The sequence below is a fragment of the Mesocricetus auratus genome, unplaced genomic scaffold, assembly GCF_017639785.1.
Source record: "Mesocricetus auratus isolate SY011 unplaced genomic scaffold, BCM_Maur_2.0 Super-Scaffold_100018, whole genome shotgun sequence".
Taxonomy (NCBI): Eukaryota; Metazoa; Chordata; class Mammalia; order Rodentia; family Cricetidae; genus Mesocricetus; species Mesocricetus auratus.
The window spans coordinates 10,607,189-10,631,119 of record NW_024429199.1 but is presented as its reverse complement, the minus strand read 5'-3'; the positions used below and the strand labels follow the sequence as shown (position 1 = coordinate 10,631,119).

Sequence of the window (23,931 nt, the reverse complement as noted above, 5' to 3'; positions counted from 1 at the left end):
AGGTCTTTTTCTCTTTCCTAAATGAAATTGGATTAAGTTCAGTATACAAAGAAGATAACCAGTACACAGCTTCCACACGAGGCTAAAAATGTTCACTATAAAAATAAAATAAACATAATTCAAACAAACAAAAAAATGTTCAGTGGGCACAAGTAATGCCCTAGGATAGCTCACAAGCTCAGTTCATGCTGGAGTCCTAACTCTATATTAGAGTCTCTACACAACAACACCAGGCATCACTTGGTGAGGTATATTCCTGCCCAAATACTGCTAACTGCCACTTACTGCACACATCTTGCCCTGATGGTCATGTCCACTTACAAAGTCAAGTCAGAAGTCAGAACTGTGAATGGAAAGGAGTCATGGCAAGTTTTATATTGTCAGGGAATCATGTTATTAAGCAATGGTGACTCAGTTCAGCACCTTTCCTCATGTTCATAATATTTTTCTCAAAGAATGGGAGCAGAGCCAGGCGTGGGGACATGCACCAGTGTTCCTGGGAAAACTTGGGGTTCCCTTTTGGGGTCCTTAGTCTTGCTAATAAAATATTTTAAAAATAGACACCGAGGGATGCTGAGGGGCAGTCTTACTAGTGTTTTGGAGGAAAACAGGATAGACAGGCTGGAAGTTTGGCATCTGCTGGGGAGAGAGAGATGGCTAAGAAGAAAACAAAGTCAGGCTTTTAGGAGAGCAGGCAGATTCAGCAATGAAGGTTAGCTCTGTGGTGGGAGGAGGTGGGGGAGGGAGAGCTTCAGAGAATACATAAGAAAACCCAGGATATCTGAACAAAAATGCTTAGGGATTTGGCCAATGTCCAAAAGAAAAAGATAGAAAGAATTAAGAAGAAAAGAAAAAAATTACATTTTTTTCTAGTTAGATGAGCAGACATTAGCTTAGAAAAAGTAGATAAGATTAACAGTGCTGCCAAGATGGATGCTCTGTTGGTCACTGTCCCGATGAAGAGGATTCTGGGAGGAAGTGCATTACCTCATGAAGGGGCAATTCATCCTCCCCTTGCTTGGATATGTCTTCAGGTGAATCAGATTTCCTGGGGATGGAGTTCTGACTAGGTGATTGACAGGATGGGTCAGTGGAGGAGACAGTGCTTTGTGTTTAATATTTATTTAGATTAAAATATTAGATCTCAATTGGAGGTTCGAGCTTGAACTTTGTTACACCAGCACTTGGGAGGCCAAGGTAGGAGGATTCCACTGTTCCAGAACAGCCCATTTTACATAGTAAGTTCCACCACAACCTAGGATTGTGTTAGGCCCTGCCACAAACAAGCAATGCTAAAACACAAACAACACAATGGGTTAGGTAATTTAGAAGCTCAGCTCCAAGTTCCCCAAACTAGAATTAAAAAGAATACTCAACACAAGCTTCACTTGATCTTTTTTTTTATGTCTTCATAGAGAACTCCACACATGTCGGGCTACCAGATAGGGGACAGAGACTCTCTGAGGGACTGTGTTGGGTCATCAGATGTGTATATATGCGCTTTAAGAGTCTGGCCAGGCAGCCATTCAACAAGGCTTAGAGCACCCTCTTCTCAGATCACAACTTTGCTACTGCTGGAGATAAAACTGTTTGTTCTCTCAAAAAGAATAACTCGCATTCCTTCTCCCCATACAGAGATGTAAAACATGACTCTCCATAGCTTCAGATATCGTCAAGTGAGTAAGTATCTCACTGGGGAGTCTGGTTTCCCATTCTCTGATCTGTGAAGTACCTACAAGCTTCACTGCCATGCAGGATCACGCTTGATTCATCTTTGCTCAGGGCCTAACAGTACCCGACATCCAGAAGACAAGCAGACGAGTGACTGACAGAGCAAATGAATCGGAATGATTTTCTGTCAGCTCCTTAAATGGGGAAAGACTGAATTCCACGATTGTTTTTGAAAGCAGCCCTTTCCGCGTTTATAATTCGGTTTGTCAACAAAATGAATCCAACATTGGGAGGGCTTTAGAATGCAGTTTCCAAAGCACATGTTTTCAGGGTGCCGGCTGCACTGTCTTCGCTTGTAGCCCAGAGAGGACTGAGGGCGGTATGGCTGGAGGCTGGCAGAGGACCACTCCTGATGAGAACCTGAGACACGCCCACTTCGGTTCTCAGCCGACCTTCCCCTGTTGGCTGTGTAGTTCTGAGCAAGTTGCTATATCAGTGTCTAGAAAATGGATGCTTCTCCATGTGAAGACTTAATGAATTCATGCTGACACTCTCAGAGCCAGGCACACTGCCGTCAATAAGTACCGCTCCCATGCACTCATCTGGGTATAGCGGAAAGAACCTACATTTTTGGGTTAAGCAAAATAGGCTTTTAATTCAAGCTCAGCCCTGCATCTCTAATTTCACCAAACTTGTTTGGTCTTGTGCAAAATGAGGGTAATGACACGGCAGAGGAGCAAAATGGTATTTAAGCTATTGCAGTCTATAGTCTTCTGATGTCTCCACATCTGAAATGTAGGGAAATGCTTTTATGAGTTCACTTTGAGTATGGAGGGGAAGCCCTAGGTAGAGGATAGTGTTTTGTATAATACATAAGAATCTTGAAGGCAGTGCCCTGGAGTGAGCATGTCCCCCTTCTACTTAGGAGACTAGGGTGGGAAGGAGGATCCCTGAGTCTGGGGATTTCAGAACAGTCTGGGCAATGGTGGGATACTGCCTTTGCTTCAAAAGCTGATTACAGGCCTGTGGGTGTGGTGGGGTAGAGTATGTGCTTAGCATGTGTGAAGTTCTGGGTTTGATCTTCAGTGTAAAAGGGAGAGAAGAGGGGGGAAGGGAATGGGGGGCAGTTGGCCACATGTCTAGATGTGCACCATTAAGTTGTTTCGTGACACCTGAATGGGCCATCCTTATCTTCTACAGAATTAAATAGATACTCCCCAATGTGGATGACACTTTGAGGACTGTATGAGGAGTAGGTGGTGTGGTGCATCTAAAGAGGAAGTAAACACAGGGCCAGGAAAGGGATGGCAGTGTCCTTGCGTGGGTTGAATCCCAGAACCCTGACTAGGGACAGAGAGGACTGAAGAGATGACAGAGACATGAACATCATTGCAAAAGAGCAGAGATAGCTGAGTTGCATTCCTTTTGATGGAGAAGCCATAGCACCCCAAAAGTTCGACACGTTTATGGTATATAGCTGAACAAGGGGGCAAGATTGCTTTTACTGCATACTGAACAAGGAGGCGAGGTTATCAAATGCAGACAAACAAGAAGGCAGTGGTATTATTTACAGCTGAGCGAGTTAATCGTAGTAGGGAAATCTCTGTAGGGGAGCAGTCTTCAGGCACTGAAGATCCAGAGGGAGGCAGCTATGATGGACATTTTCTGCCCAGACTGTCAGCTTTCGCACACAGACCCAAGGAAGGCTTTATCATCCCCTGTGCCTCACTCAGGGAAGGAAGGTATCGCCACTCTCATGGGGCTGGGCTTTGGGATCCTTGACATTACTTATCAACAGAATACAGTCACTCAGGACTTTGCTAGCTCCCTGTAAGGGACACATAGGGAATTTGCTCGCACAGAAAAATGGAATGTGAAACAAAGACGAGAACCATGGAGATGTGGGTGAAGCACTGGGTTTCTTGCCGGTGCTCAAGATGGCCTTCAAGAAGTTCTATCTTACAGAATATCAAAGGTTGAAAGCCAAGAGTGAGCCGAGGACACCGAGCACCCTGCCATTTGAGTTACTTACTTGGCAGGATTCTCACGACAATTAAAGTTAATGGATGTAAACCCCAGGCACAAAGCAATCATTTGATAAATGGCAGCTACCATCATTCGTTCTGTTGAGTCATGTATTATTCAAGAAGTATTTATCTAACCCCAGGAAGCTGGGAAAGAGCATCTGGTCCACGTGGGGACAGTGGAGCGTTCCACTACCCACTCTGCCTCCCCGCATCTCGCCATAGGCTTGTCTGTCCCTTATGCAAACATACAAAACCACACTCCTTATAGAAGTGTTGGCTTCTAGGAGTGCTCTCTTGGAAGTGCCCCTCCTGATGTATGGGCAGGTGCGTGTGATAGTAAAAGAGCTTTTAAAGTTGTGTTCGTGCCCTGCAGACTCAATGTGTTTGATTTATTTCATTCATCACTATGGTAAGAGTGATAAGCAGGTGTTCTGAAAACATGACGTTACTTAGCAAGTGACCCGTCTTCCAGTAAGTGACTACCAATATAGCCAGAGCACAGAATAGGTAATGGCTTTGTTTACCCAAGATGTAGTCATTGTGATTATTTTTAGACGAAGGATTTGGAGCCTGAAACACAACTCATAATTATGTTGCAATGAATCTTCAAGCAGTTGTTTGGCAGAATTAATTTGACTGTGGAAACCTTAACGTCATCACAATTTCTAAAAAACTCAGAGATTGAAAACTGAAAATATGACATTCCACGACACCAAGTACCGTCTCCTGAGCATGTCTGATTTATTTCCATTTTGTAGTAGTGTGTGCCTGCCTGCTTTCCCAGGCCCTCTCCTAGATCTAGTTCTTACTGTGCCCTCTCCTTTCTGGACTAAACCCACTGATGGCTTCTGTTCAGGATGTCACTTTCCACTGGCCTCTACACTTTCTTGGAAGTCCCGCCCCCCCATGTCCCTTACATTCCAGTCTATTTTGAGCAGCATCTTTCTATTTCTAAAGCCTGGGAATGTATTGTGCAATACATGAATATCATAAAAACAATATACCAGATCAATATGGCCAAAGGTCTGCGAGAAGGAAGGAAAATATTGATCTCATTGCCTTAATATAAAGTGTGTACCTATCATTCTATAGGGATTCTTCTTGAGACTTTTCTATGCTTACTTTTTCATTGAGTTAATCCTAACGGTCATGCAGTTCTATATACTGATTTTTCCAAGTAATGATACCTCTTAATCTTTACTCAAATTGCTGTATAACTGAAAGGTTGCAAAACACTGATGATTCATCTATAGCTAAAGTTTTAGACTGTTGTTACAGTTAACACCTTATATCTAAACAATGTGGTCTAGGTGTGATATGGTACATTTATACTATATATATTGTGGTATTGTTTTCTCTGTAATAGTGTCCTCAGAGGAAAATTTCTGAATCACAGAATATAATTGTTCTTAATGCAAGAAGTGGCACATATTGTTAAAATGCTTTCCATAAGAGTTGGAGTAGTTTTTTTTATCACTGGAAGTATTGGGTATGTCAGTTCCTCCATAACTATTCAAATATATATATGCTCAGCATTAGCTGTCCTCTTTACTTTTTTTTGTTTTGTTTTGTTTTGTTTTTCGAGACAGGGTTTCTCTGTGGCTTTGGAGGCTGTCCTTGAACTCGCTCAGTAGACCAGACTGGCCTCGAACTCAGAGATCCGCCTGTGTCTGTTTCCTGAGTGCTAGGATTAAAGGCTTGCACCAACACTACCCAGTTGTCTTCTTTAATTTTTGACTGAATTATTTTAACCATGCAGAAAAATATATGGAGAAAACCAGATAACCCCAGACACTATATTTTCTAATTTTAACAATTTCCCATGTTTTCATTGGCTTTCAAAAGTATTACATATTTTGAAGTCTTTTCAGGCTCCCTTCTCAGGTCCACTTTCCCGGCCTTTTACAAAGACAGCTGTGATTTGATAGTTAGATTCATTTGTTTTCTTATTTCCATATATGTTACCTGCCAAATCATTAATGACGAATAAAGCTTCGTCATATTCCATAGCAGAACTAATCTGAAAGTGCTGTTTCTTGAGTCAGATACACCTGTTGTTGAATCGCTCATTTGTCCCTTGCTACCCAGCTCAGTATCTCTCTTTACCTTCAATGGTGAGAGAAGAGTGGGCCTTACGGCCCCTTTCCATGTTGTAATGGAGGTTAAATGGGGAGGGCATGCAACAGTGTTGGCATGGAGGTCAGCACGTAACATGTTTTATCACAGCTTTAGTTGCCTGTGTATTTCTTAGGAAGATGGAATCACTTAAGCGTATGAAGTTTTTTTTCAGACATGGTCATAGTTGGCGGCTGTCTGAGCAAGTACTGCTGTGGTCTCTGCTACTATGGAGCAGAGATAGCTCCAGATCCTCAGCCTTTGCTTGTATTTGCTGAAGCTCTATGAACTAAGAACTTAACCAGTCCTACCATGGTCCATCAAATGAGGCAGTTTTGTAATTTTCTTTAACAATATTCTGGATAGACCCTCATATTGCCTCATCTGTGGTTCCCCTTTTTTTGATTAAAATCGTTAAAAAATTCTATGTACATATGTTTGTGTCTGTGTGGGTATGTGTGTATGAATGCAGTTGCCCAGGGAAGCCAGAAGAGGGTGTTGGACTCTGGAGTTGGAGTTACAGCACTTAAGAGCCGTGCAATGAGGGTGCTGGGAACTGAACTCAGGTCCTCTGCAAGAGCAGTAAGTGCTCTTAACTGCTTAGACTCCTCTCCTTTCCCTTACCTGTAATTCGTTCCCTTCTTTGCTTTTTTCTGAATTTTCTATATTAAAAGATTTTATTTCTTGTATAACACTAGTAGTCTTGCCATTAATAGTATATTATTCTTATATTGTCAGATTTAGAATCTCATATATATTACTTTCTTCCTGAACATTTTAAAAGATAAAGTAAAAATCTTAAGCTATTTCTGTATCCTAATTTTAGTTCATTAGTGTATTAGTCCTAAGCATTTCAATTAAAACCACTTCATGATAATTATCAATGTTTATTAGTAGTTCATGTAATAGGATTGAAATTTTATGATTTAAAAGCTTAATTTGAAAGAAAAGTTATAATAAGCCTTGTCAGAATGTTTTTTGTAAAATATATTCTAAGACATCATTTTTTATTGTTTTTCAAGATATGGAAAAGGTACTCTGGACATAAAATGAAGTCTTTCATCCATGAATAGAGCATGCCAGTTTTGTTTACATAGTATTAAGCTGCAAGAAACTTTAGATGACATTATAATGTTAATTTTATTTTTACCCAGCTTATCAAATTCATTTTAATTGAATATTTTGTCCCTTCTCATACTTAGTGACATTTCCTTATTATATTTAAGAAAATCAGATGTAGAGGAGCCAGGGTGTGAGGTAACGGACAGATACAGCATGACCCAGGATGCAGGGCCTTCTGAAATAATGACTGCGGAAGCCAAAACCATCCTAAGGGAGACTGAACTACAGATGCATATTATGTAAAGACTATACTGAAATAAATAGAAAAGTGTTTTCAAAAGACCCACTCACACACACACACACACACACACACACACACACACACACACACACTGATAGAGAGAACTTGGTTGGGTAGAGAGATCTGTGAGGAATTGGAGGAGGGAAAATACAATCAAAATATACTTTACAAAAAAAGATTAAGTTAAAAAAATAAAATGACATTCAGTATAAATCCCACAAACTCAAAGTGTTAGTTTTCTGCCACCAAGAGAGTAATCTGACTCCCTGGACTCCCCACCCCTGGGGTTTACCTAGATGGCGGTGTCAGTTAGGGGTGCTATGCAAGCCTTTGCCTTATAGATGATACTGATGCCCTCCCTTGGCAATCTGCCAGCTCACTCAGTTACTCCCTGGAACTGTACTACAGGCCTGGCCTTTTGCAACATTGGATCCGGGATCAAGGCATCTGAGCTCCACATAGTCTCCTTTAGCTGACAATTTTTCCAGGGGGGCCAGCAATCGTCCCAACAAAGCCACCTTATCGCTGATAATGTTTTCCTCTTAACAGTGAGTATACTCACAGGTGAATGCCCGTATACACTGTAACCATTGAAAGGAGGCCTGTGACCCCTGGAGAAAAAAGTGCCTGGTGCTGGTGTCACGTTAGCAGTTAGGTACTTGGGGGCGATCATAGCCAGGGAAGCATGGCCATATATCACTCATCTGCTGACTACAGCCCATTTCCTAGCAGACATTTTAAGCCATCTGTTCTAAGAGTCGGTATGTGGGAAGACGAAACGTCTTAAAAAAAATTAATGTGATAAAGCCCGGAATCAAAACTGAGGAAAATGTAGTATTGCTCTTCTATGCTTTAATTTCTGGAGAACAACCCCAGGGAGTAAGGCTTGCAGCAGGCTTGTGAGCCAAGCAAATTCAGGGCCTTTTTAGGGCAGGCCAGGGTGGGATTAGATGTTCCAGGCTACGCTGTTCTCATAAGCCTGCCATGATCTGAAACTTAGATCTTGGTTCTGGGCCAGACTCAGACTGACCTTCAAAGGACAGCAGAGACATCTAGACAACTGCCAGGCAAACCCTCTCTGTCTGCCTTCTTACTCCTTCCTCCTCCTTGTTGATCAAACCCTGTAGCTTCTATGTATGGCTCTACAACCCGACCCTCAGTGAATCTACAGCTGCTTCTTGATGGGATTTTATGAGAGTGTGCCTTTGTACCAATAGGGAATTAAACGCTAATCACCATGGCTTTAGGCCTCAGTTGAAGACAGTGTCCTTCAGGTATCATTACAACAAAAATAACTTGCCCAACTTTCTTAAGGTAGATGTGTGCTATTTAACATTTACTATTCGAAAACCTTGCTGTGTTATCTATATAGAGATAGACCAATGGAAAGTTTTTAAGAATGTCTTAATTAGGGAACTATTTGATAAATTAATATATATATATATATATATATATATAGGTGTGAATTAGATCTTGATGCTTTGTTGTTTGTTAATTCACTTCGGGTGGTCTCTGTGAACATTATGATGAGGACTATATTTGATATTCAGGTGCTATTCTCATTTCCATTATAATTGTTTTATAATTGGTGAGTCAAGGTACATTGAACATTAAAAAAAAGCCTGCTCTTGGTTTTTAATACTCATCTATAGGTCCTTTCTTATAGATTAAAAAAAAAACCTGCTAAACTGGGCGTCATGGTACACACCTTTAATCCCAGCACTGGAGAGTGAGGTAAAAGGATTTGAGTTTAAGGCCAGCTTTTGCTATGTAACAGAACCTTGTCTCAAAGGTCTGAAAGCCCAGCTGCAGATTAATGATCATTATTATGTGAAAATTATTTTGGGAAAAATGTATCTATTTATTTGTATATGTATATGTATATGTATATGTATATGTATATGTATATGTGTGGTTGCATGCATGCTGGAGGAAAATTTCTGGAAGTCAGTTCTCTTCACCACATGGGTTCCAGGGATTGAATTTAGATCATCAGACCTGATGGAAAGTACATTTACCCACTAACCTACCTCTCTGGTTATATAATTAATATGTTTTAAATAATTTGTTTTTGATGTTTGAAACCAAGTCCACTCCATGGTCCAGGCTAGTTTTGAATTTCTGGGATGAAGCAAACTGCCTACCTCAACCTCCTAAGAACTGGGGTTACAGGCATGTTTGTCTTTAAAATGATCTTTACACGTTTGCTTATTTTTAAACTTAACACTAGACTTTATATATAGGTTGAGTTTGTGTCAGGTTAAATGACTTCTCCAATGAGTGCCTCATTGATCAAAGATGAGTAGCTAAGAGCATTACCCATAATCTAAGAGACCATAAGACGATTTTCTGGGGAATCTCTTCAGTTAAACAAGTTACACAGCTAAAAGCAGTGGTAATAAGTATCCATCTTTCATCCTTGTCTCTAATTTTCATGTTTTTACTCAATTTATCGTCTCTACAATATAGTCTCTGCCAGATATCTTAGTTAGGGTTTACTATTGTTGTGAAGAGACACCACAACCATGGCAACTCTTATAAAGGAAAAATTTAATTGTGGTGGCAGCTTACAGTTTCAGAGGTTCAGTTCATCATGGTAAGGAGCATAGTAGCATGTAGGCAGGCCTGGAGCTAGAGAAATAGCTGACTGTCCTACATTTTGCAGGCAACAGGAAGTTGACTGACTATCACATGGAGTGAAGCTTGAGAAAAAGACCTCAAAGCCCGCCCCCACAGTGACACATTTCCAACAGAAGGTGTGGCCCAGATTTATGACCCTGCAGCCTCAAGGTCTGGATTAAAGGCTTGTGCTGGGACCAGGAAGATGGCTCAGCAGTTAAGAGCACTGGCTATTCTTCCAGAGGACTCAGGTTCAATTTCCTGTACCTACATCACAGCTCACAACTGTCTGTAACAACAGTTCCAGAGTATCTGATACCCTCCTGCAGACATACATGCAGGCAAAAACACCAAATGCACATAATATAAAAATAAATAAAACTTAAAGAATATTTTTTTAAAAAGGTGTGCATCATTCAGCCTCCTCCAACAAGACCAGACTTCTTCCAATGAGGCCATACCTCCTAATAGTGCCACTCCCTGTGAGCTTATGGGGGCCAAATATATTCAAATCACTATAGCAGATAATTATGAGTATTTTCTATAAGGCACACACACACACACACACACACACACACACTAGGGAAAAAAGATAAGAAATTATTTCCTCACAACCTGAGCATTGTATCTGTACTTTGCTTTCTAAGTCTGTTATTACACTTGTTAAAATCCCAGCTCCTCTGATAGATCAGAAGGATCCATTCCTTGAGTTAGTTCAGGCCCTCTAGGGCTTGTTTCTTACAATTCCAGAGATCGCTGCACTCTTGCTTTGTGCAGAGAATGCCCTGAAAATTCCTTGAAAAGAAATTTACTAAAGTCAGTGTGTGTGTGTGTGTGTGTGTGTGTGTGTGTGTAATGTTTTAAGACAAGGTCTCATTCTGTAACCTAACGATGACTGGAAGCCACTATGAAGCTCAGGCTTGCCTCAAACTCCTGGCTATCCTGTTGTTCCAGGATCCTGAGTCCAGGGATTTCTGAGGTGAGCCATCATGCCTGGCTTCCAAACTTAACAAAACAACTCAGAATAAATCCTCTCCTGCTATCTGGAAGTAAATTTTACAACGAAAGCTATCTTAATGATTTTGCTATTTGAGTAGTAACATCAGAACCAATTAATTACTCTTAATTAACTCATTAAAATTTTACTGGCATCAATGAACACAATATACTACTGGAAGTACTTTTGACAGCAGCAACTTTTAAAAATTGGAGCAGCAGCTGCCAGGCCCCTTCAGTCAGGAGCAGCCTTCTTCGCAGGGGCTTGTGCACACCCAGGTGGAGTTTGGAAGCATCTTAATCCTGCCGTTCCCCTCATCCTGCCGGGCAGTGGTGGCACACGCCTTTAATCCCAGCACTTGGGAGGCAGAGGCAGGTGGATCTCTGTGAGTTCGCGGCCAGGCTGGACCGACAGCCTCCAAAACAATACAGAGAAACCCTGTCTCGTAAAACCAAAAAGAAAGTGGAAATGTCAGGAACTCTTTTTTTTTCCCGCTTCCACTTTCTCTGTCTATGTTGCATTTTCTGTCTGCTGTATTTCTTGTTTCCCTTCTTGGTGTATCAGGCTGTGATACCCAAAACAGAAGCCACCTGAGTGGGCATTTGGTGTCTCTTCTGTTGGTATGATAAAAACACACCCAGAGCAATGCAGGGAGTAAGGGATTTCTTCCAGCTCACAGTTCTGGGTGACAAGTCCCTCATGGTGAGGAAAGGAAGGCATCAGGGCTTAAAGCAGAAGGTTGCACTATGTCTACACTCAGGAGAAGAGGGTCATGTGTGCATGCATGGCAGTGCTCTGCACTCTTAAAATACAGCCCAGGATTCCATACCTAAGGAATGTGTGTCATCCACGGTAGGTGGGCCTTCCAACATCAATTAATGCAACTGAGAATAACTCCCTATAGGAATGTTACAGGCCCATCTCACATCTTTATAACCAGAGTTTTTCATGGTAACACACTAACAATCACAGGGAGGCAAGGTTTATCTGGATTACAGTTTTTGTTTTTTTGTTTTTTGGGGGGGGCTTGCAGTTCTTGAGGGGTTGTAATCTGTCTTGGTAAGGAAGGCACTGCAGAAGGAGTCAGTCACATTAGATCCACAGGAAGCAGAAGCTGAGCAGGTGATGGGGAAGTCCTGTGTATATGTCAATAAAGCACTGTTGGCCAATAGGGAAGTAAGATAGGTGGGACTAGGAGTCCAGGAGGACTCTGAGTAGGAGGAACACAGGAAGTCATCATGTAGCCCGCCAGAGAAGTAAGATGTCCATCCAGTAAGAGAAATACTTAGATGGGTTAAATACTTAAGTCAGAGCTAGCCAGTAAGAAACAATCAAGGCCAACAGCTTCATAATTAATACAACGTTTTGTGTGTTATTTGGGGACTACAATGCGGCAGAGCCCAGGCGACTGGTAGGGAAAAACAAAGCGGCTGGCAAGGAAAAGGCTTCTCTCTATAAGCAGGAAGTAAGGCAGAGCCGTGAACCCTAAAGCCCACCCTCAGTGACCTATATCCTTCATCAGGGTTCCACCTCCTACTGATCTGTCACTTCCAAAACTTCACCACCAACTAGAGACCATGTGTTCAAACACAGAAGCCTGTGAGAGCAAGTTTACATTCAAACCACAATACTTGGTAAATTGCATTCCCCTAGAAACATTTTTGCCACATTCTCTAGGAGCTCTATCTACCTGTCTCAAACAAATGATCAAAATCCCAATTCCTTTCTATCTTTACCTTCTTCACAGACTGTATACACTGCATACTCCAGGAAGCAGATGCTAAAAGAAGTGTGCAGGCTAACAGGGTTATAGATTATGACCCATGGAAGATGTCAGAGCCAGGAAGCAGATCTGAGAAACAAAGGGTCAGACTGCAGACAAGGACTGTAAAGGGTTCAGCCCACCCAACAGAGGGAGGGACAGACTGATTACTGGGGCTGTCCATCGGAAAGAGTGGGACCCCTTACTATGTTCTGTGTTCGGTAGAAATATCCTGAAATTTCACAGCCTCCGCTCAGAAACTGACGTGCATCCTGTGGGTGGCAGGAGCTGCAGACTGTTAGCCGATTGCTCTCCTGACTCCGGGACATCAGGTCTTTGCTGAAGGAAATCAGAGAGACACAACTTCAGTGGGACTCACTGATCAATTCTTTCACCTCTCAAAACTTGAAACACTCCTCTCTTTTGCCCTCATTCACATGTTTGGAGTGTGTACTCCTTCAATCTTGGTGTGTTTGTTCTTTGATCGTAAAACTTCCACTTCCTATTCCCTCCCCAAACTCAGCAACCCACCACTTCATTCTCCAGCCAATGTTCTTAGATACGTGTCCTAAGTGCCCACACTGCAAAACCCAGCTTTCTCTTCCATCCTCCTCCCCCCACTATCCTTACACAGTACTGCAGACTAATGTCACTGCTGGGGATCTTAGCACAACTGTACACAATACACAGTGCTCCTATAATTAGGTCCTTCCTTCTCACATGGCATCTGAAGAATACTTTTCTAATTTCTGTTTACATGTTAAAGAGCATGGTGGGAAAAGCATGGTCCTTAGAGTCACGTAGATCAGATGTGAAAGCTAGATCTTTGATTCTATTCAGCCATCCCTAGCATCTCTGACTCTTTCTCCCAATCTGTTAAATGGAACTTAAACTAGCTCCTCATAACAGATTATTTTAAAGATCATGTGAAGTCTGTAGCTGCAGTATTGAAATGTCTCAAAACATTGAAATTTATAATTAAAGTTTTTTCTTTCAGTAAATGCTACTAACCATGATCAGGAGATAACCCCATTTGCCACGCAGAACATTTTGACCTAATTCTATGATGTTTGGGACAGTTTAAGTTGTTAAATAATTCCCTTGTGAACTAGTGCAGCTCAGTCACAGTGTGTGTGTGTGTGTGTGTGTGTGTGTAAGTGTATATGTGTAGTGTGTGTGTAGTGTATGTGGTGTGTGTGTAATGTGTGTATGTGTATAATGTGTGTGTGTAGTATGTACATATGTATGTAGTGTGTCCAGTGTGTGTGTATGTATTTGTGTATAGTGCGTATGTGTATATGATATAAATATATATGTATATATATATAGTGTGTGTGTGCCTATCTATCTATCTATCTATCTATCTATCTATCTATCTAAATTTTATCTGTTCTGTGTATCCTCCATTATCTGAAAAGGAAAGAAGGAAGGGAGGTTTTGACTTTTTATGAACTACCAAGGCTGCTGTCTTTTTCTATTGTAAGTGATCTTTCTGCTTGTCATAAACTCAGTAACATGAGTTGTTGACTACAAGTTCCTGGGACCAAGGCACCAGGACAAACAGTTCCAGTAAACACTGATGTCCCTTGAAGACTCTGTTGGCTGAGTCCTGCCTTTTATGCCCTTCAGTAGCCTGAGTGCTAGACCCGTGTTCTGCAGCTTACCTGCTCTTTCAATGGATGCCACGGTCCAACTTCAAGGCAAAAGTTGAGGTAGCATTCATTTTCTGCACTTGCTCCCTCCTGAAATGAGGGGTCCTGGCTCTCTCAGGTGGTCATACTATGCAGCCACATCTCCCAGTGTTCCTTCCTCTATTTTGGTAGTGCAGGTAGGAGATTTCCACACAGGGAGCTCAGGGAATCACAGCCTCCATGAAAGCTATCATTAACCTGGCCCTGGAGAGTTTGCTAAGTATTTCTCAATAGTACATCACCATAATTCCTGAGCTAATTAGTAACCACAAATGGCCAGGAAAAGACTGCAAACAGTACCTTACTCCACTTGGACACATGTACATAGAACAGGATCCACAACCTATCCCTACACCAATTAATGCTACTTTTCTTTTCTTAGTGAGGCGTAACAATTTTATATTTTTAGTGTATATTTGTGTTTCAAATGTGGGTCATGCATGCAGTACTCAAAATATAAAGCAATTAAATCTCTGCAACAAATCTTTGAGATGGCCACTGTTACAATCCCAAATCATAGGTGAGGAAAATTGAGGCTCATACTAGGTAAGCAACCCACTTGTCTTCTAGATACTGTTGGATTAATGAATTCTGTGTGCCAGGAACCAAGTAAGAATTTCAAATCCAGCTTAGAAAAGTGTTGTTAATTTTAATTGTTATGAAGGATCATTTGAGTCATAACAACACATACAAAATTGAATAACTTGTCATTTCTCTTGTGTGGGAAAATTTACACATTGTAGTCACTGACCTGTCCTTAAAACACCAGAATTTCCTAGTTATAGTGGTTTTTAGATTTCCTCCATACATCTTTCTCTATCTATTGGTAATCACTTTTGTGGAACTTTTTCAATTATTTTTTTTGTTGTTGGGAGTTTTTCTTATGTATTATCCATCTTGTTTTGATGGACTATGTAGTTTTGTAAGTAAAAACTATTGATCTTTCCTACATTATGGTATTTTATTCTAATATTAAAAACCACCTTTATTCATTATTACATCCTTCTTGTTGCTTGTCCAAGCTAGTAAGTTTCAATCATGAAAAAAAGTACTAGAACACAATGTTAAGAGAAGCTTTTCCTTGAGAGAAGCCTTCCTGCCAGCCTGGTTCCAGAGCCGCATCAGTCCCAAACAAACACACAAGACGCTGTATTAATTATGAAGCTGTTGGCCTTGTTTGTTTCTTACTGGCTAGCTCTGACTTAAGTAATTACCCCATAATTGTTAATTTAAGTATGTCTCTTACCGGAGAAGTTTCCGAGCTTCCTACCCCATGGCGTCACATCTCGACTCTCTTGTGTTTCTCCTACCCAGAGTCCTCCTCGACTCCTAGTCCCTCCTATGTTGGTTCTCTATTGGCTCAACAGTGCTTTATTGACATAAGACTTCCCCAACAACACAATTGACTGAATTCTTATCAAATTTATTAATGTAACATTTATTTTTTCATTTAAAAGACTTTTTACTATTTGATGTGTATGTGTGTATGTTGGGGCATATGAATGTGTACCCCATGTGTTCAGAGGCAGGAAGAGGACATCAGAACTGGAGTTATTAGTGATTATGAGCTGCCCCAGATAGGTGTTGGGAACTGAACCCAGGACCTCTGGGAGAACAGCAAGTGCTCTTAACTGCTGAGCCATCTATACAGCTCAATATTGTTTTTCTACAAATATTTTATCAGTTCTTTGAGAAATTCATACAATGTATTTTGATTATATTAATTCCTCACTCTTTCCCCAACCCCTACAGATCCACTCAATAATGTCCTTAAAAGTTTTTTTTAAACCAAGAGTTTTAGTTTGGTATTAAATTTATTCTTAGTATCTTTTTTTTTCTCCCACCATTCCCTCCCTCCCTTTCTTTATTTCTTCCTTCCTTCCTTCTTTTATTTTTTTTCTTCCCTACATAGGGCTTCTTTATGCAATTCAGGATAGCCTTAAACTCTTATGTTGTAATCCAGGAACTCCTGATCCATTGGTTTCCAACAAATACTGGGCTTACTTGTTTGTACTACTATACTTGGCCAAGATTTAATCATTTATACAAAATAAACAATTGCATCTATCTCATTAACATACATATTTGTTTTCATCTTTAATAAATGGGAAAATTGATGAGTACCAAAGGATTTCTTTAAAACAAATTTATGAAATAAGCAAATATTTGACTGGAACAACTATTTCGTATACCTATACATCCAGTGTTGTGTAAAATTTCTTGAACAATCCAGGGTTGTGCAAAAAATTTCTTGGACAAAAGGGTTTTAGAGTTTAGTTTTAAGAATCCCTGAACTGGGTAGGTGAATTTTTTTCCTTCTTTTTCTTTGGGGAGGGGGGTGGTGTTTAAGACAGGGTTCCCCTGTGTAACATCCCTAGCTGGAACTTGCTTTGTAGACCAGGTTGGCCTCAGACTCACAGAGATTCACCAGCCTCTGCCCCCAGAGTACTGGGATTAAAAGGCCTGTGCCACCATGCGGGGTTTTGATGATTTTCTTTGTGGAACTTCTAATAAACCCATCCTTCTCAAGGGTCATAATTAATTCAGAAAATTTTAATTCAGAAAAGAACCATCTGATTACCTTTTCATATTTCTGTCACATTCTAGCATCGTAATCGCTTGACCCTTGACCAACATCACAGGGTTTGGAGAAATAAGTCTGCAGGAAGGCGACTAGACGTACAACCTCAGTCGGATACATTTCAACAAATGTGGTGAGCGATAGAATATACTTCCAAATTTAAACCTCACAAGTTTTAAATAGTATTTTTTTGAGAAAAATATGTAAATATGAGGCTTTGTTAACAACTTCCTCAGTAGGAAAAACAACACTGGACTTGAAGCCTAAGGTACTTGAGTTCTGCTTTTCTTTATTGATATGCTGAACACAGCGCCCGCCTCCTGCTATGGTGGTTGACCAGTGTTTATTTTGTGTCTAAATACTGCAAGAAGAATTTGAAGTGGATGCTGCGTCCCTTTGTCTTTTCTCAGGACGTCTGTTCCTCAGAAGGGAGGCAGTAAAGTGGAGCAGGGCTCTAAGACGTGGGAGGCAGGGACGACCTCTTTTCTATTCCCACCGTGATCCGTAGACGGTGCTCCTGGAATGCGTGGTGACGATTTAAAATCTGATCTCCAGTCTGAGTCAGATGGAGCGCCCCTCATCCGCATTTGACCTCTTTTTTTTTTTTAACTAGTAGTGATGGGTTCCGTGGACTACTCGCACCTTTTATAACAGTGCCCCAGATGGCGTGTATAGGAAGACAGGGCTTGGGGTCAGATCGTGGCCGCTCTCTCGGCTTGTAGGAAACAGGATGCAGAAGTAGGCAGGTACCAGAGCGGCTTCAGAGATAATCACCAGTAAGCTTTGGGCAAAAAGGTCTCTGCCTCGCCAAGACCGTCCGAGACCCCGCCTCCAGCCCCGCCCCTGGGTCCTTCAGGCCCCGCCCCCAGGCCCTCCAGGCCCCGCCCCTCGCGGCGCAGCCAGGCCCGCCTGGCTAGGGTTCTTGTGGGGCGGAGGGTGCTGAGGGGAGCCGCAGCTGCAGATTCGCCCGGAGCGTCGGAGCCTGGGCACAGCCCGGGATCGAGCCGCCGTCCCCGGGGAGCCGCTCGCTTCCTTGGCCCGGGCCTCAGCGCAAGCCGGCTGGGGCCATGGCAGCCGCCGAGTTCCCGGGCCGTCGCTGAGGAGCCGTTAAGCCGCCTGCCCTGGTCCGGCCCGCGCCGCCGCGGCCCAGGCTCCGCTCAAGTTTCCGCCCAGAAGCCGAGGCGACCGCGGGCCCCGAGCTCCCGGCTCGCCCGCTCGCCTGCTCTCCCGCTATGTGGGGCCGTTTCCTGGCCCCGGAGGCTGGCGGCCGGGACAGCCCCGGCGGGGCCCGCAGCTTCCCCGCGGGTAAGGGGGACGGGGGGACGGCGGGCGGGTAGGGTGGTGGCTGCCGGGGTGCCTCGGGAGCCCTCGCCCTCAGGCCTGCGACCCCCGCAGGGTGACAACTCGACCCCTGTGGGCCGCTCGGCCGGGCTTTGTTGTCTCTCGTGTGGTGCGTGGCTGGCCCACGCGGGACGCGGGAGGGAAGGTCGCTGCGGTGTCGCCCGCAGCCGCTGGACCAGGGACGCTGCTGGGGGACGTGGTGGCAGTCAGTAGCCCCCGGGGGTTCGACAGCTCCTAGAAAGCGGGTAGCGGCTGCCTGCCACCTCCTGGGTCCCACCAGAACCTAGCCACCTTTGAGCTGCAGGGCTCAGGGAAAATGGGGGCGGGGGCGGGTTTGCAGCATTGCCTGGGTGGAGGGGGCTGTTAGAATCGGACGACCATTTCATGCCCGTGTCACCCAGAAGTTGTGTAGGAGCCACTGGATTCTGGAATAGAAAAGGCTTGGCTTGACCATGACAAGTTATCTAACGATGACAGTCCTTAAGGGCATTTTAATCTTAACTGAGTTTGAACCTCTTTGAAAAGCTGAAGGATACATAGACTTCCCCCAACCCCCAAGAAAAAGGCCACATACCTGTATGCAAAATTTCTCCTACAAATATAGATATTTTTGGTTACTCATCTGTAGTAACCCTGTTCTACGAAGTGTTTGAACTTGTAACTTAGAGACATTTGTGTACATTTTCCAAAGCTCTAGATACATTTGGTGGGGGTCCTCTTGTGATATCCTCAGCTTTTTAGAAGATACCAGACAGTCCTATTGCTATTGAAATTTCAAACAATGCAATTCGGTGGTAGTTTAGTTCAAAATTATCAGAGGTTCTCAGTCTTCCTAATGCTGTGACCCTTGATATAGTTCCTCTAGTTATAAAATTATTTTCGTTGCTGCTTCATAAGTGTAACTTTGCTACAGTTATGAATCGTAATGTAAACATCTGATATACAGGCTCTCTGATACATGACCCCCAAAGGGGTCGCGACCCACAGGTTGAGAACCACTGGTTAGAAGTTTGTGATATGTGTGATATACATGCATATATCATGAAATTATCTCACACTTTAGACCCATAGTATTTTTAGAAGTAATGGAGATTAGATTAGCAAAAATATATGTATGGGATTACTTTGTAAATATTTACTGTTTGTCCTCAAGAGGAGAGAGCAGTTTCAAGGTTTCTAATGCTTACCTAGTTGTCGAAGGTCCTGGCTCTAAGTGGCTTTAGCGATGGAGAAGATACTCATTTTCGGGGGGGGGGTGGAGGAGAAAGAGTGGTTTCCATTTATTCATATATGTCAAAAGCCATCTGTGATGTCTTTGTAACCTAACCTGGAACATCCTCTCTGTGGTAATGGCCTGTGTTGCAAGTATCACAGAAGCACCGTATCCATTCCCATTGTTTTCTACGAAGAAAGCACCTTAGAGTTAGAAGTTAAATAACTGAAAGACTGCTGTTACACTGCAGGTTTTAGGCATTTGCTATTTGTAGAATACAGAGAAAGAAAATACTTTAAAGTAGTACCCAGATCTAAGGGATTTGGACAGTATATAGCCTTCTAAAACAGTTTTTTCTTATCGCTGACACCAGTAAGCCATAAATCACAATATTTCTTTCCAACAAAAATAGTGAAAAAATTTCAGATCTATACTGAGAATGGATTATTTTTATAGTAATGGTGATACAATTATTTTCTCATTGAGTCAATATAAATAAATTATTTAAAATTAATTAAAAAGTTATTCTTTAGATAAACAAGTGTGGTATATCTAGTGGTCCAGTGAGAGTCAAGATAACTTAAGGCCTGGTTCTTGGGGAAAGCTTCTTTTGTTCTAAGAATGTGTCTTTGAAGTACTGGTTGACAAATACAACTTTGGGTTAATTTGAGCAATTTTAGGGCCTATATGAACAAAAGTCAGTTTTTTATTTTCTGTTTTTCTGGGAGAGGATCTCATGTAGCCCAGGCTGGCCTTTAGCACAGAGTTGCAATGAAGCCAAGACTGGGCTTGAGCTACTGATGCTGCCAACAACTCTAAAGTGCTGGGAGATCACAGGCTTGAGACATCTGCCAGCCCCGGCTTCTGATGGAGTTGATGAGCAATATGTTTGGTTCTGAGACAGTAAATCGTTTTCTGATATTAAAAAGATTCTATCACGGTATGCAAGAAGTGAATTCTGGGCTCTGGAACTGGATTCTACAAATAGGTGATTGACTAATGGGGAAGCAAAGGTGCTACAGTGTCAGCTTTCTACAGTGGAGAGAAAGCTGCTGCTGCTGCTGTGTTTAATGCAGTAACAAATGGGAACGGTATGCGTACTTTAGAAAACAGAAGCATTTGTTTTTCCTTTAGGGTTTCATTGTGTTTTGTCTTTGTTCAGTTTCTCGGGTTTATGGCTAACAATGTTCTAAAACAATCTAAAATGAAAATTGTCTTACATTTTCATGTAAGAGATATAAAGTCCTCCCGCTACACTTAAATATAGCTTAAAGGCTACTTTAAAATAGAAGTGGTGTGTCTTTTGTGCACTTGAATGTATTTGAAATGACTCTTTTTCAGAATGTATAGCATCATCAGAGTTGGTTGAAAGATGAATCTATCTCCCTTATTCTTTTGAAATCTAGAATTATGCAGTGGTATCTGGAGGGCTTCCAGTTACAGTGGACATGTTCTTTAATATAGGTCAACACATACACACAGTTTTATTTGTTTGAGACAGGGTCTAAATATGTAGCCCAGGTTGGCCTCAAACTTACAGCAGCCCTCCTGTTTCTGCCTTCCCAGTTCTGAGATTACAAGTATGAGTCACCATTCTTAGTTTTGTAAGTCATATTTTAAAACTTATATATCCAATCCTTAAAATATTTTGGGGTAGAATATTATACTTTTAAAACATGCTAAAACTGTTACAGTTAACACTTTCATGATGTCACTTGCTCATTGCCTTGAGCTTTAAATTTGCATCTTCATAGTCGATGCATCACTTACAAGCCGCTTAGTGATGTCATAATGATAGTGGTCATAGCTACTGAGATTCCAACAAATGATGTTTTCTGCTGTGGTTCTGAGTTAGATGGACCTAAGAGCACTCTGGTAACAATGCAAGGTAACGCTCTGTCAGCTCAGTTGGACATGTTCTTTCATAGTAGTCATTGGGTGTGGGTGAATCACCACTTGAGTGATGACTTTTGTGAAATGGACTTGATTAGTAATTGGAATTTGATCACTGCTTGGCTTGAATGAAACTGGTGTATTAATCTGAGGCCAGGAAATAAATGGTGAGTTGAACTGATGACACCCATTGTTGTAAATTTTTATGTATATTATGAACAGAAAGATATTAAAGCTTTTCTGTCTATAAGAAATATGTGCCCCGAGAAGATAATGAAGATTTGCAGTCTCTTAGATACTGTTTTTATTGAATTGTAGCTTAATTAGTTCCCACAAATTATGCATTAAATAAGAAGAATGTGATCACCCAGGTAACATGTAGCCCCAACATATTGTTATTACTGCTTTAAAGATTTTGATATTTTATGCTTTAATCTTTAAAAATATTCAGAGATCAGTTTATTGTGGAAGGTCACTAATTAAGAATAGAAGTACTGAACGTTGTCTTGCCTTCTTATAATCCCACACTAGATGGGTAGAGGCAATAGTATTGTATCTAGTTGAAATCCAGCTAGGTTTACATAGTGAGTTCCAGGCCAGCCAGGAGTGTGTAGTGGGACCCTGTCTCAACAAACCCCAAACCAAACCCAAACAAAAAAATCCAGGCTCAGCCACACCCTACAAATAAAACAAAGAATAGGGAAGGACTATTGTAATACCAAACTTCTTTTTGTACTGATATTTTATTTTAGCTATTTTTATTTATTGATGTAATACATTGTTACTATCTAGTATGGTACTTTCCACCTAAGTGTAAGTTTTTGTTATCAAGTATTAACTATATGCCAGGCTCTGTACTAACATGGTGTCATACTGTGGGACCAGAGATGAAGGCCCTTGCTATAAAGGAGCTTACATTCTCCTGGGGACAGTAAGTGATACATAAGAAGCTAGTTCAGCTAGGCTTGCTGACTAGGAAGGAAACCAGCAGAAGTGTGGGCAGAATGACTTTGGGCAGCCTGGTCAGGGAAGGCCTCTCCAAGGAGGCTGTGCTGAGACCTGAAGGTGCGTCTCATGAAGAGAGGTGTGTGTGGTGGGGCTTGGATTGCATCAGGACTGTTAGTCCTGAGATCAGTGAGCAGGGATGTGCAGAGGGGAGGGCCCGATAGTAATGCAAGACTTTTTTTTTTGAGATAGGGTTTTTTCTGTGTAATAGCCCTAGGTGCCTTGGAATTCACTTTGTAGACCAGGCTGTCCTTGAACTCACAGAGATACACTTGCCTCTGCCTCCCGAGTGCTGAAATTAAAAGCATGCGCCAACACTGCCTTGAAAAGCTTTATTTATTTTATTATGTATATAGTGTTCTATCTGCATGCAAGAAGAAGGCATCAGATCTCATTATAGATGGTTGTAAGCTACCATGTGGTTGCTGGAAATTGAACTCAGGACCTCTGGAAGAACAAGCAGTGCTCTTAATCTCTGAGCCATCTCTCCAGCCGCACAAGGCGTTAAAACTTTTTTTGTGATTTTTTTTTTTTTAGACAAGTCCTCATGTATCCTGCCCCCCTGGGTGCACCACCACACTGGGCTGGATTTTTTCTGTATGTGGACAGAAGTTACCTGAGTAAGGGCGAAGGACTGTTCATTCTTTTCCTCAGTGTTTGAGGCACACATTGTTTTGTGCACTGGGGTCACATATGGACATCCTCTATTTATGAATCACATATTGATTGTGTAGGGGAAGAAATCATGAAGAGGTAGACGCAAGAATAACAAAAGGAAGCCAGTCTTTATATCATTGCTGTTGGATTAGGGCAGTTAGATGGGGTTTTGAGAGAAGAGAAAGGCTTAGACTGTTTGTGAGAAATAAAGCTGATAGGATTTACAAAGGAGGGACAGAAATCAAACATGACTTCTTAGTTGCCCTGCAGTAGTTATAATGACCTGTGGTTCCCCTTTTCTGCAATGGGAACTGTTGGAAGTGGGGAGGAGTTTGAGGAAGGTCAAGTGTGAAGTCTGATGACATTTTTATGTCTAGGTGAGATTCAGTGGGAAGCTGGCATACACCTAAACTCTTCCTGAGTATAATGGTATTGGCAATGGGAGTTGATTGAGTCCCATGGAGAGGTTACAGAAAAGATACTGGGGAATGTAGGGGAGATGGCCGAGGACTGAACTGTGGGACACCGATTTTTCTGATTGAATAGGGAAAGATGAGCCTCCAAAGAGATTAAGCAGGAGCAGCCAGGGGAGTATAGAGGTAAAACCAGGAGAATATGGTGTTTGATCACCAAAGTCTCATACAACTAACAGGTCATACCTGATAGGTCAGAAGGAAATGGTTGAATGCTACTAACCACTGTCAGTGAGGGACTTAAAAATACAAAACTGGCAGAAATTAGATAGCTCATTTCATTGCATAAGATAGATATCTAAGTTTTCCAATAATGTTGGAGTACATAAGGTAAAGCCATCCCCTCCTTGGGCTTGCCTGTGGCCTCCAGTTTTTAAAGTAGAGACCTGTCCTGGATTTTCCTCAGATGAAACAACTTCTTGCGATGGATGCTTTGACTGCTGTTTCTCAGAGCACCTGCCTGGTGTTTACATTGTTACCTCCCATCAGAATAGGAGACCCATCCTTCCCTCTGTTCCTCCTT

The 23,931-nt window shown here is 42.0% G+C and overlaps 1 protein-coding gene and 1 long non-coding RNA gene across 2 annotated transcripts in view; one reads left to right on the top strand and one right to left on the bottom strand.

The window, feature by feature from the left end:
• LOC110341481 overlaps nucleotides 1–17,751 on the bottom strand; it is a 45,619-nt gene extending 27,868 nt beyond the window's left edge. The window contains exons 1-2 of the long non-coding RNA XR_005881863.1: nucleotides 16,827–17,751; nucleotides 12,761–12,893 (exon numbers count right to left, since the gene is read on the bottom strand). This is a non-coding gene — a long non-coding RNA (uncharacterized LOC110341481). The remainder of the gene's footprint in view (nucleotides 1–12,760; nucleotides 12,894–16,826) is intronic.
• Nucleotides 17,752–17,801: 50 nt separating this feature from the next.
• The window catches only part of Cep85l (centrosomal protein 85 like), a 107,828-nt gene continuing 101,698 nt past the window's right edge, over nucleotides 17,802–23,931 (top strand). Inside the window, exon 1 of the mRNA XM_005073296.4 lies at nucleotides 17,802–18,131. Within this exon, the coding sequence (XP_005073353.1) occupies nucleotides 18,059–18,131 (73 nt within the window). The 5' untranslated portion in view covers nucleotides 17,802–18,058. The remainder of the gene's footprint in view (nucleotides 18,132–23,931) is intronic.